The 12,941-nt window shown below is 35.3% G+C and overlaps 1 protein-coding gene across 1 annotated transcript; it reads right to left on the bottom strand.

Moving 5' to 3' along the window:
• Nucleotides 1-879: 879 nt before the first annotated feature.
• On the bottom strand, nt 880-10,937 carry POMP (proteasome maturation protein). Its single transcript, XM_051986523.1, has 6 exons — nt 10,848-10,937; nt 8,621-8,718; nt 7,377-7,437; nt 6,443-6,544; nt 3,964-4,057; nt 880-2,714 (listed from the first exon to the last, which is right to left on the bottom strand). The coding sequence occupies exons 1-6, from the start codon at nt 10,848-10,850 to the stop codon at nt 2,647-2,649; spliced, it is 426 nt and encodes a 141-aa protein (XP_051842483.1). The 5' UTR covers nt 10,851-10,937; the 3' UTR covers nt 880-2,646.
• Between the last annotated feature and the right edge of the window lie 2,004 nt (nt 10,938-12,941).

Consider the following 12,941-nt stretch of genomic DNA (forward strand, 5'->3'; position numbering starts at 1 on the left):
TATAATAATGACATATAGCTAAATAATAAATACACTTTGCAAAGTATTTTATATGTTATCTCACTTGGGCTGTAGAAGAACTCTAAGAGGGAAGTGCTATTGTTAATCCCAATTTACAAATAAGAAAATTTTTTTTTATTAGTTATTTTATCATTCAAGAACAGGAATTGAGGAAAAGAATGATGGACAGTCATTAGTATAGGTTTTTTAGAGAAAGACATTTGAATTCCGTTTAAATGGTAGAATACTATAAAACCAACAATAAATAATCAATACTATCTTTAATACCACTTCCCCTTATACTATAATGAAAAAAGAACAGGACCATAAGCCCAAGATCTTCAGAAATAACACCTGCAGACCACCAGCTTCCAGCTTTGCCATCATCCGAGGGTTGCAGATGAGAAAACTTAAGAGTTCAAATGAATTACCCAGGGCTTGAACATATTAAATACATATCTAATAAGGTGTGTATGGCAGAATTTGAACTTAGGTCTTCTTGTGTACAAGTGTAGTTTTATCACATTTAAAGCAGATCTTCCTGCAAGATGTTGTAGAATTCGTGATTCCAATAGAAACAACATAGAACAAAAGCACAAAAATTAATGGAACAAAGTTCTTAAAATATACAAATATAAAATGCAAGATCTTTGGGGGAGCAGTAACAAGGAAATTTAAGGAACTGTTATCAAAATACCACTGAGTGACAAACTACTACCTGAATTTTGGTTCTTACCTAACACTATTAAGACTATGGGCTCCCAAAGTTCTATCCCACCCTTGTTAATAGAATCTGAATGATTTCTTCTTGAAATGGAATTGACTTTCTCCTGCACCCCCAAAAGGTTTAAAATAAATGAGACACTGAGGCTTTACAAGTAATTTGGAATTTTTTATTGTGAACTTTCCTGTATTCCCAGATTTTAACCAAACAGTATAATTTATTTTTTGTAAAACGACTCAAATCTGGATACAACTTTAAAAAGCTCCCAGAAAGAGAAGTAATAGATTGAACACACAATGACATATCAGAGCCATGTCTAATAATGTGGGATTTGACTGAATCACACTGACTCCATCTTGTGACTCAAATCTAGATCTAATTCAGTTCCCTTTCTATTCAATTATGAGTCTAGTCCAATTTCTGTCCTGTGAGAACACTATTCAATGATGGGAATTGTGAAAAACTTTATTGCATTGTTTGAACCTAGCCCTGAGTGGCTGGGAAGCTGGACTACTTCTACCTGTTGCTTAGAGAATGTTAATTGAGGACCCAGGTTACCAGAAACTCAGTCAGATCCAAAAACTAATGCAAGGAGTTTTTTCCCAATTATATTTCAAAAAATCTTTGTCTTCTCTGAAAACTGGACTTTTACTGTTTCCAAATTCCTTTGAATAGACACTTGGGGGGGGGGGGGGAAGGTGGGGAGTGAGGGAAGAGACATCTCATTTTCTGATTTCAAAGAATTGATCTGTTTTTTCTTCCCTTCCCAAACTGTGAAATCCCTAATCTTTCCTCCAGTTAGAAATGAAGATTACCTAATGCTGTATCCTGTTAATTGTTTTCTTTTAATGCACAAAAACCTCTTTCCCCCTGTATTCAGGGTCCAGTGCCAAGCTGAAAAGGCCTGGTCTCGATTGTTACACAACTGGCATGGGGCAAGGACAATGAAATCCATTCTTATCATTTTCTTTTGACAGTAACCTCACTAGTCAGTCCCTCTACTGACCAGGAGAGGTGAAACACTATTCAATGATGGGAATTGTGAGAAAACTTTATTGCATTGTTTGAACCTAGCCCTGAGTGGCTGGGAAGCTGGACTACTTCTACCTGTTGCTTAGAGAATGTTAATTGAGGACCCAGGTTACCAGAAACTCAGTCAGATCCAAAAACTAATGCAAGGAGTTTTCTCCCAATTATATTTCAAGCAATCCTTATGTCTTATCTGAAAACTGGCCTCTACTGGGCAGGAGAGGTAACTGCCATCACTAGAGCAAAATACTTGAGGAAATTTAAGGCAGCTGTCTTAAGAGCACAGTCAGGAAATGCCAATGACTTTGCAACCAAAGTTCTGCCTACTTTTATATATTGGGTTAAGATGGTAAAATCTAGTGAAAATATTTTAAGTTAAACATTTTAAACTTGAGAACTCACTCAAATAGGAAATCGCAATTTTGCTCAGGTCAATTTTGGACTCAATGATTGTTACAGAAGAAATGTAGCAAGAGGAGAGAATGATATGGGGTCTCATTCTCTGCTAAGCAATGCCTGTTAAAAGTTATGGAGTTGATATCAATGCTAAGAAGATATAACAAAATGAGATTAGAACACCTGTTTCATGCTAAAAAACAAAACAAAAAACCTTATGATGATGCCTCTCAAAATATACTACAAAAATTTGTACTTCACATTTAAGAATTAAGGTTCAGTTTTTCTTACTGTCTTGCTTTATACATAGTTCCTCCAAATAATATAATTACACAACAGTTCAACATAGAAACAAATTCAAATTACTGATTGTACACATTAGCCATAAGAACAGATATGTAAATATTAGTACTTTTAATGTTACACACCATACCATCACAAAAAGACAATTATAAACAGGATGCTGTTCCTCAATTTTCACTGGCAATGTATTTCTCTTACAGTAAACCAAGTTTGTATTCCACCATCATGTGTGGTTCTCCCATTATTTCACTCTGCGATGGATCTAAAAAACAAAACAAAAATGCAATCTCAAAAAAGAACCAGAATGAAATGTTCATGTATTTCCTCATACTAATTCTGATCTACACCCTGATCACTATTCCCTCTGACAGTGTCTTCTTTATGAGACAATAAGAGAGCAGAAACTGAACTCTCACTAAATGATACAACCGAGACATAGAGGTTGGCTAAACCAAGGTCCCTCATTGAGGAAAATAAAGCCCCAGAGAAGGTAAATGATTTGTCCAAGGCCATAGAGTCAAGATTTGCACTTGAGTCTTCTGCCTACAAATGCAGCATTTTCTAAGGCCCTTCTATGGACAGTTAAGATCTGGAGCACTTAACACTGTTACAGTTGGTGAGGAAAAGAAGGGGATTTTAAGCCCAACACTCGTATTACTTCTATGCTTTAAGAATCTGGGATCACCTTCATACAAAAGCACTGATGTAAGACTACAGTAGAGGTAACCCTGGGGTTGTCATGTCCCTCCACATTTAAAACACGACAGAAAAATTCTAATTTCCTATAAAATTATCACAACTTACATGTTTTATATAGGACTTGAACTAATGGGAAAAAATCCTAGTTACATGGCTACTAAGTAATTATTCAGACTTCAAATCAGTTTTAAATAAATATTCCTAATGTAATTAAAGAAAGCATCAGGACTAATTTTTTTTTCTTTCATTGCAATAGGAAGTTTAACAAGAGTTTGAGACCTTAGTTGTTCCTGCAATTAAGAAATTCTTATAGGAAAGATTCTCAAAGAAAAGGATCCCTAACTATGTTGCTGTCGTGTCCATACCACTTTCAGATATCAGTAACAAAGAAAAGCTGATGCAATCCATTTAGGATTTGTTTTGTCTGTTTCTATACAAGTGTTAGGGCACAGTGCACAGTAGTAGTGTGGCTGTCATCAGCAGATGGATGCTGCCTATATTGTTCTTAGACAAAAGTCATTTACATGCAAGAACAAATAGTATTGTTTGGAGAAATTTAGTGAAAATGACATGCTTTCTCCCTATACCCTATCATGTTTATTCAGAAAATGACTAAAAAGAAAAGGATAAAAAGTTTTTCTTTTTAAAAAGAATCTTACCCCATTTGTTCCTGTATCAATATATGTACTTATGATTATTTTAAATATGTTATCACAGAAATGAACAGAGTCAATAATTTAAATTCATTGATTTAAAAGCAGTAAAAGTTAATTTAATTTTCAAATCTCTAGTACATATGACAATATAGTTACCATTAAGAATATCTTCAAATCCAATACTCTCATCAGAACCTCTCAAAATATCCAAGGAGAGGTTCGAGCTCTGAAGGAAGGGAAGACGCTGGACCTATGAGAGAGTTAGTGTGAAGAAAAATATAAAGCAAAACATGTTTAAATCTAAGGGGAAAAAACCGTTTGCATGTTCTTTACACTACATTTTAAAAATTCTACACAACCTCATTTGGTTATATATAACCAACTTCACTTAAAGAACATTGTCTCTTTCACCATATTTCCCAGCAGCTCACTCATAATTGGTACTTAATTCTATTAAATATTTTGAAAGCTAAAAATATGCCAAATTGTTTCACACGAAGATAAAAAAAAAAAGAAATTTTTTAAAATTTGGCAATTATAATTTGACAGTAGGATAAAAATTTCATAAGGTACTGCTAAAATGTAAAACTGTAGCTTTTTATTTATAGTTGCCCATTGTCAAAGTTGAATCTACTCTCTATCAGTCTGATATGACAACTGTTATTCACATATTATAAATGAAATGCTATGATGCAAATTCTAAGACAAAAACAATTTTGTGCCAATATTGTATTTAGTCAAAAATTTAGCCAATCGCTTGCTGGCAGCCATAGTGTTTAAGTGTATAAAAGAAAAGATAAAAAGGACCCTTTAAGAGATGCTGCAGTTTAGAACTAGCAATCTCATTAACTTGTGAATAGAAAACCACAAATAATGCCCTAGCTCAAAATGCAGGAGGTGTCAAGAGAATGTATGGACTACTGGGAATAAGCTGGCTGGGCCAATCTACACTTATGACTGGAAGAAGACAAGATCTGAACACACAATAGAGCTATGTACTATTGTTATCATACATGGACATCAACATAGTTTATGAAAAATAATGTTTTGAATCTTGTGGCCTGCAAAAGGTAATCTAATCTAATCAAGACCAAGGTAAGAATTCTGACAAAGAAGGAACTTTTGACAAGACCTATGAAAGAAATGCCAGAATTTGCATTATGGTAAAAAGCATACATCAGTTTTAATATATAAGGAGAGCTCTAAATGTGACTTAGTTAATTGGGAATTAGGATTTTGGAATTTAATGAATACCAACATTCCTTAACCTTGACCTATGTTGTTGCTATCTCAATCTCAGTCAAAAATCTATGAAGAAAATGAGAGCAACATCAGGTCAAATGTAAATAACTTGAGGTTAATTTTAATTGAATAGTTTTAGTTTAAAAAAAAAATTTACTAGGCAGAAAGGAAAGCAAAATGGCAATGAGTATAATTTAATGCCTAAATATTGTCAAATTTTGCCCAAAGAGAATGAGTAATTTAATGACACTAGCTGAAAGGATAACAGTATAATGTATACACAAAAATATGGTAGCTCTTTTCGTGATGGCAAAGAACTAGACATCAAGAAGATGCCCATAAATTGAGGAATGGATCAACAAGTTGTGGTATATGAATATAATGGAATACTATCATTCTTTAAGAAATTTCTCTTCAGAAAACCCTGGAAAGACTTATAGTATCATTAAGTATCAAAAAAGGGTTTGCATAATAGAAAAATTACCTCTGCCATAAAATCTCTAAATTCTTTTGTACTAGCCTATCTACCTCCCAAATCTTGAGAGCACAACATGAGGTTTTGTTTAAAACAATGCAAATAGGAAAGATGACAACCCTACACTACAGAAGACAGACTTTTTTTTAAAAAATTGGTTTTTACACTTCCATTCTATGGAATCACAAGTTTTTGCCATGTGTGGAGCACAAAAAAATAAATGGAAAGGAGATGTCAAGTGTATATTTTATATGCTCATGTCACCAAAAACTGTAAGTTTGATAATATGCAATTTATAGATTGCTCAAGTCCCAAGATCCCAAAGAGATCATCTAATGTAATCCATTTTATATTTTACAGCTAAGAAAAAGGAGACCCCAAAAGGCTAAGTGATTTTGAAGTTCAATAGGAACAAAATGAAAGCAGTTTAGACAAATCAAAATTGTGGAAACTTTAGGAAAAAGAGTAATGCTTTCTACAACATTGTCCCTGCTGTACCTGGGGTGCTTAAAATGCACTCCTTCCTCATTCCCATTTCTAGAATTCCTGGTGTCTTCCTTACACCAGTTCTGGGATTAGATGAAATCTTTTTTAATCACCTCAGTTGTTTAAGCATCTCTTCCCCATTAACCTGTCCCCCTGTTGTATATACTTTATGTGCACAGTTGTCTCCCTCATACAATGTAAGCTACTTCAAGGCAAGGATTGGGAAACTTGTAACTTTGGAGCCTAATAGTTACTGAAATAAAAAAGCTGTTTAATGAAAGTGAGCATTAAAAATTCTAATATGGATATTTTTAGCAGGTAAGTACTTGTGCTGCTCATGGAAGAAATATATGTTATAGGTAAAATAACTTAATCCTTAATTTTTTCAAATAATTAGGACAGAACATTCACTCCTGAAATAAACAAACCTACCTGTTTCACTGCCTTGAATTCCATCTGTAACTTCAGGGGAGCATACAGGCCCTGGATATTTCTCAGTGTGGAAAAATTCATTTTATCTTGATTGAGCTGGAACTACAAAAGATTATTTTAAAATATTGCCCGAGTCTTTCAAGAGACATCAGTGAATACATTTGAAATCCTATTTGGATTGAACATATCATTCACCATAAATAAAATAATTGCTAAAATTATTTCATTTTAAAATATTCAGGATATTTTACACATATTTAATAAGTATACTTGGCAACAAATGCAGATAAATAAAGGAATTAAGTGAAACTATCAAAGAATAAGTTAGTAGAAAGTGAGCATAGGTCTGATCATGTCACTCATTCCCTGCTCAATAAGCACCAGTATCTCTAGTACCTGCAGGATCAAATATAAACTCTTATTTGGCATTTAAGGCTCTTTGTAACCTGGCTTTTTCCTAACTTTCCAATCTTTCCTCCCCTCTAAGTATATAACAATCCATTTAATTTGGCCTGTTTTTTGTTTCTCAAACACAACACTAACCCCTGGACTTGGAATTTTCTGTTTTTTTTTTCCTTCTGCCTCTTACCTATCCTGGTTTCTTCAAAATTCAGATCAAATCCTACCTTGTCCAAGAAGCTTTTCCTGATCAATGCTTTGATTCCCTGCTCCTCCACCACCAGGGCAATAATTTATGACTCCTTCCTCCCAAATATGAATTCCTTCAAGACACTGACTTGTGTTTTTGCCTTTTTTTATATTACCAGTGCTTAATTAGTACATTATTTGTCACATAAGTACCTAAGAAATGCTTTTTGACTATTCCTTGGCAGTGGAGATGCTTTAATACAATTTTATAAGTTAAATGTTAGCAGGTTAGTTTTTAATTTATGGGATAAGAATAAGAAAATCATTAATTCATTTACACACTTACATTTTTTTCTGATAATTCAAGAGGATGACTAGGCAAAAGTTCATTTTTCACACAAGAAAAACTGAAAATACAAAGAAGAGATTAACCAGTCAGCATGTAAAATTCAAAATAATATTTAATTTAAGTTACTTTTAAGATACATTTCTAAAGTTAAACCCCTTTGACATAATGGAAACAACTTAAACTGAAAAGCTACCTCCCCTCATGGATTCTAAGAAGACTTATGAATGTGTAATACAGCTTTCAATTTTCTATTGGTTATTTGACATCTTGCAAAAAAAAAATTAGTTATAATATTATTTCAGATAAACTGATTAAGTTTTTGAATTCTATAAAACACATGCATGGGTAATTTTTCAACACTGACTCTTGCAAAACCTTCCGTTCCAACTTTTCTCCTCCTTCTCCTCACTTCCCCCCCAATGGCAGGTAGTCCAATACATGTTAAATATATTAAAGTATATGTTAAAATCCAATATATGTATACATATTTATACAGATATCTTGCTGCACAAGAAAAATCAGATGTAGAAAGAAAGGGAAAAAAAACCTGAGAAGGAAACTAAAGCAAAAAAACAGTAACAGAAAGAGTGGAAACACTATGTTGTGGTCCACACTCATTTCCCATCGTTCTCTCTCTGGGTGTAGCTGACTCTTCATTACTGAACAACTGGAACAGGTTTGAATCATCTCATTGTTGAAGAGAGCCACATCCATCAGAACTGATCATATACTTTAAAAAATATTTTTCCCATCTTCATGTTATACCATGTGGGAAAGATTCTTAAGTCTTAGGTTTAATTTTTGCTGCTCAATAAAGCTTTATAGTTCCATTACTAGAGAATAGGGATCTCTGGTCATCTACACTAAGTAAATTTTATATATTTTTCTTTCCATATAATTTGGAGAGTCAAGTGTTAACTACAATCATGAAGTATAAGCCTCAATTTATGTGTGCTATAAATGAATATCTTACTTGCCTTTTAATCCTCTTAGTCTTTCCCATTTGTAGTGCCATCATTCTTCCAATCAATCAGACATCAAAATTTGGAGTCATACTTCACTCTCCCACTATGTATATTCATTCAATCAATATTAAAGCCTTTTAAAATATTTCTTAGTAATACCTCTCTCAACCATTTCTTCCTTTCCATTTCCTCTTTATTTGAACTCCAAACTTCTTACTGAGGCTATCATTTAATAATTTCATTCCAATCATGCCAACCTTAATTCTATTGACATACCCTCTCCGAAGAATATCATGGTTTCCAAAAGGACTACTAGCTGAAAGTTCAGAAACTGAAATACTATCCTTTAGCTGCGATCCAAGTCCTCTGGTATTCTGCAAAATGAAAATGGTTAGTTGTTACCAAATTAGCAATGACTAACTTTATGTATTCAATTTCTAAAAGGTGCTAACTGTAAAGGAAAAAAGACTAGCAGAAATATTGTTAAATATATATGTGTGTGTGTATATATATATATATATATATATATATATATATACACACATATAATTATACCATTTGCACTAATTAATTTTATTACAGAAAATAACATAAAATTTATCTTTAATTTATTGTTTAAGCACCATGAACATGTTATTTTTTGCTGAAAAATTTTTGAAACAATTGATAAACTGGATTGTCTGATAAATATTCTACTATTAACTTAATTTGCTATTTTTTATCTATTTTCTTAGTGATGTTACTACTTTGCATTGGTAGAATCTTATTTAGAAAATAGATAAATCACATTAGTAATGCTTAATGTTTTACAAATTAGTACAAGGCTTTTTTGTTTGCTTTTTGACCAAATATGTGATGTCTAACATATAATTTCCTTTAATGAAAAAGATGGCAACTTGTTAGTAACTTATAAATCTTAGTTGCATATAACAATAGGGTAAATGACTTGCCCAGAATCACATAGCCATTCTAGAAGCAGGATTGTGATTTTCATAACTATCAATATAATATGTGTAATGAATATACTAGTAATTTAGATTTTTCAGAGCTGCTTTTTCTGGCCTGAGAGTCAGTCTTACAATGCAGCTCAAAATGATCAATCATTTCTTGACAATACTCTCCTCTATATGTTAAGTGAAGTGAAACAAGATAGTAGACCTTGTTCCCATCACAGAACCCTGGTCCTGTTCTCCAATCCCTCCTCCAACCAACAGCCCCTGTAAGCTGAAACAATATGAACCTGTTTCCACAGGACTAGAGAACACCCATATTATTTTGCATTCTGGGGCTTAACATTGGAAACCACTCAGGCCCTGAAAATGATTACATAATAAGTCACCTTTCCTTCCCTTGCTACTTATGATTTGTGTATAAAATCTTTACCTTTTCTGCAACAGACAAATATTCCTACCCAGGAGAACTTCCAGTTTATAAATTTTATTCCTTATACTAAAAATGATTAAATTGATACTTGATCTCTAAAATCTGGCTCTTGGCCCTGTTTAGTGCCATCTCAATTATCCCCAAATCCAGTCTTCGATACATTGCCCTTCCTGCTTTTAAGAGTTTAGTAATTTGTAGCAAGCACAAAACATCTCAATATAAAAACTGAAAATGCAGGTAAACTTTTTTAATAGAAATTCTGCTCTATGACCTTCAATTACCCCCAGGGCCTGGAGTCATCCATCCTCGGTGGATGCCATCCTTTTCCTCTAAGTGACTCAGCACCTCTCTTTCACTTCTCATAGCCAGTCAATCATCAAATTTTAATATATAATCTCTTCAAAAATTTCCTTTCTTTCTATTGTTATATCAATGAAGGAGAAAATGGGTGTTGAAGAGTTTGGGAGATAAGGGTCTCTTCTCCACCCCTTTAAAAAAAAGCACAAGAGGGGGGCGGGGAATTTTTGAGAGAATATTTTAAAATAACGCATTCAGCTAACATAAATAGATCATACATACACACGGCGCCAACGGTCCCTTAGGCTTTAATACGTAATACGCACTATGGTAAGCGCTTTACAATTATTAACTCATTGGATTCTCAAAACAACTCTACATATGAGCAAACTGAGGCAAATACGGGTTAAGGGACATCCTCAGGGTTATATTGAGAGGTAGATGCTATAATTTCATTTTACGGAAAAAGAAATCAAGGCAAATAGGGGTCCAGTGGCTAGCTATTGTCAGAGACTGGATTTCAAGGCCTTTCTGACTCGAGGCCCGGCGCGCCATTCACTGCGCCATCCAACGGCCTGACATTTCGCTTTCGGTTTTGTCCTTTCCAGCTGCACGCCGACAAGGAGAGGAAGGCCCAGGACATGCCAAGAGCAAGGCCGCCATTGCTCCTCCTACGCATGACTCGGCAGAGGCCGCGCGCCTCATCCCGACCTCATCCCACGGTACCTCGGAACGGGCATGAGGAGCAGAGGTCATGAACACATTATCCTAAGCCCCCTGAGTGGTTCAGGGTTCTCCCCGCGCGTACAGTCGCTACACTCACCATCTTCGATGCGTCTATCTGCAGCCACGGCGCAGCGCCTCCTTCTCGTCCGTTTCTCTATCCATTTCCATTTCCATTTCCGTTTCCGTTGCGGTACTGTCTCCCTCCGCGCCCCGCCCGATATCCGCCGGAAGTGCGTCAGACCGAGCCTGGAAGGAAGAAGAGGCTCGGACCGTTCTGAGGGAGATACTGTGATCGGAGGCTCCCACGCTTGGCGCTTCCCGGGGGCTGTGGGGAGGGGACCGGAGCCTCTTCTAAGCTTGGAGCATGTGTTGGAGCGGGCGTGTGTCCTGTGCATCAATGGAAGGAGGGACGGGCTGCAAAGTATTGTGACTCTTCCCTGACCTTTTGCAACTATATTTAGACAAGTCGCGTGCTCTGTGTAGACGAAGCCAGAGAGCCTTGGGAGTCCTGAGGAATAAGTTCCCTCTGTGGGTAGAGGAAACAGGGAGAAAGATTAGAGCTAACCGTAAAAAGAAGACTGAGGTTTGACTCGAGGCAGCTGAATTCCGAGTGCAGATCTTAGTTCAAATTCAGACTCACTCTCTTTGTGGCCCTGGGCAAGTGACTTAAGTTCAGTTTCCTCATCAGTAAAATAAGGTTATAATAGCACCCACATTCCAGGATTGTGAAGTGGTTTACAAACATTAAAAACTCTCCATACGTATCAGCTATTACGTTGTTCAGATAAAACGGTGCCCCAAAGAGAGCTCAGTGCCTGACATTTCTCTGGAGATCTAGGCAAACATCTTCCAGAAAGGGATGGTCCAGAATTGCAGTTTAATCAGCCAATTCGTAAACTTAAGATCAAATCCCTGCCAAGTGTCAGGCACTGTGCTTGACTTTAGGGATACAAAGATTTAAAAAGAAAAAAAAAAGTTTTTAAAGAACTTACTCTTTATCAGGGGCTTATAACTTGAAAGGAGTTAACTTATAAACTAATGATTCTCAAGAATGGATTTCAGAAGAATGATGAAGAGAGCTCTTAAACCCATGTCATTTAGACTTCCAAGATAAGTAATTTTTTTAGCTGTGTCAGATATTTTGTGACTCCATATGGGTTAGTAGTCAAAGATACCTATATCCATTTGCTTAACTGTTGCTTTTCCTCACATGGTTTATTATGGGGAAAATATCCTGTAGCCGAGGTGCACAAGAGTACTGTCTCTTGTTTTTATTACTACTAATAGTAAATATTTCTGTACCATCAGCTGTTTACTTAGAACACTTCTGAGGATGGTTCAAATTATCTCAGTCTCCTTCAACAGATGAGACAATCAGCTGGCAAGAAGATCTCCAGTGGATTGCCTTAAAAGATCTGTGTTGGATCTGTGCTATTTTATTTAACTCTTGTTAATGGCATATCCCAGATAGTGTATGTGTGTAAATGAAGCAGAACTGAGCAAATTAGTATGCTGGATAGTGGAATATTGGGCTGAATCAAATAAGATAAATTATTATAGGAATAAGTCTAGTTTTATACCTTATTACTTCAGATTATTGTGACAGAAACTAGGCATTGACCTACACCTACTACCCTATACCAAAATAAGGTCAAAAAGACCTCATGATTTAGATATAGTGATATTATAGCAAATTAGAAGAAAAAAGGGTATTCTACCTCTCAGATATGTGGAGAAGGAAAGAATTTGTGGCCAAAGAAGAACTAGAATACATTATGGAATATATGTATGGATAATTTTGATTATATTAAATTATTACATTATATATTATATTAAATTAAAGTTTTTGTATAAACAAAATCAATGCAGACAGAATTGGAAGGTGTTAAGGGAGAGGTCAATTTTCCAAGAGCCTCCACAGCTAGGAATCTTAGCATCTGAAGGAGTTGCAAAGCAGCCTTTGCTGACACAAGTGTTTTGGACTAGGAATGAGATAAATTGGAGGCAGAGGGAAGAGGAGAGAGATCAGACAACACAATCAGACAACCTCTTAGGTCAGAGAACAGCAACGGCCTCTCAGTCTCCTTGCATCATCCTCTCACAAGAGGAGATCCATTCTGCAGGTCTGGGTTGTGTCTCCAGCAGCCACTGTCAGGTGGCTCCCATGTATTCCAACAGTTCCTATGTATTT

Source organism: Antechinus flavipes, chromosome 3 (assembly GCF_016432865.1).
Source record: "Antechinus flavipes isolate AdamAnt ecotype Samford, QLD, Australia chromosome 3, AdamAnt_v2, whole genome shotgun sequence".
Lineage (NCBI taxonomy): Eukaryota > Metazoa > Chordata > Mammalia > Dasyuromorphia > Dasyuridae > Antechinus > Antechinus flavipes.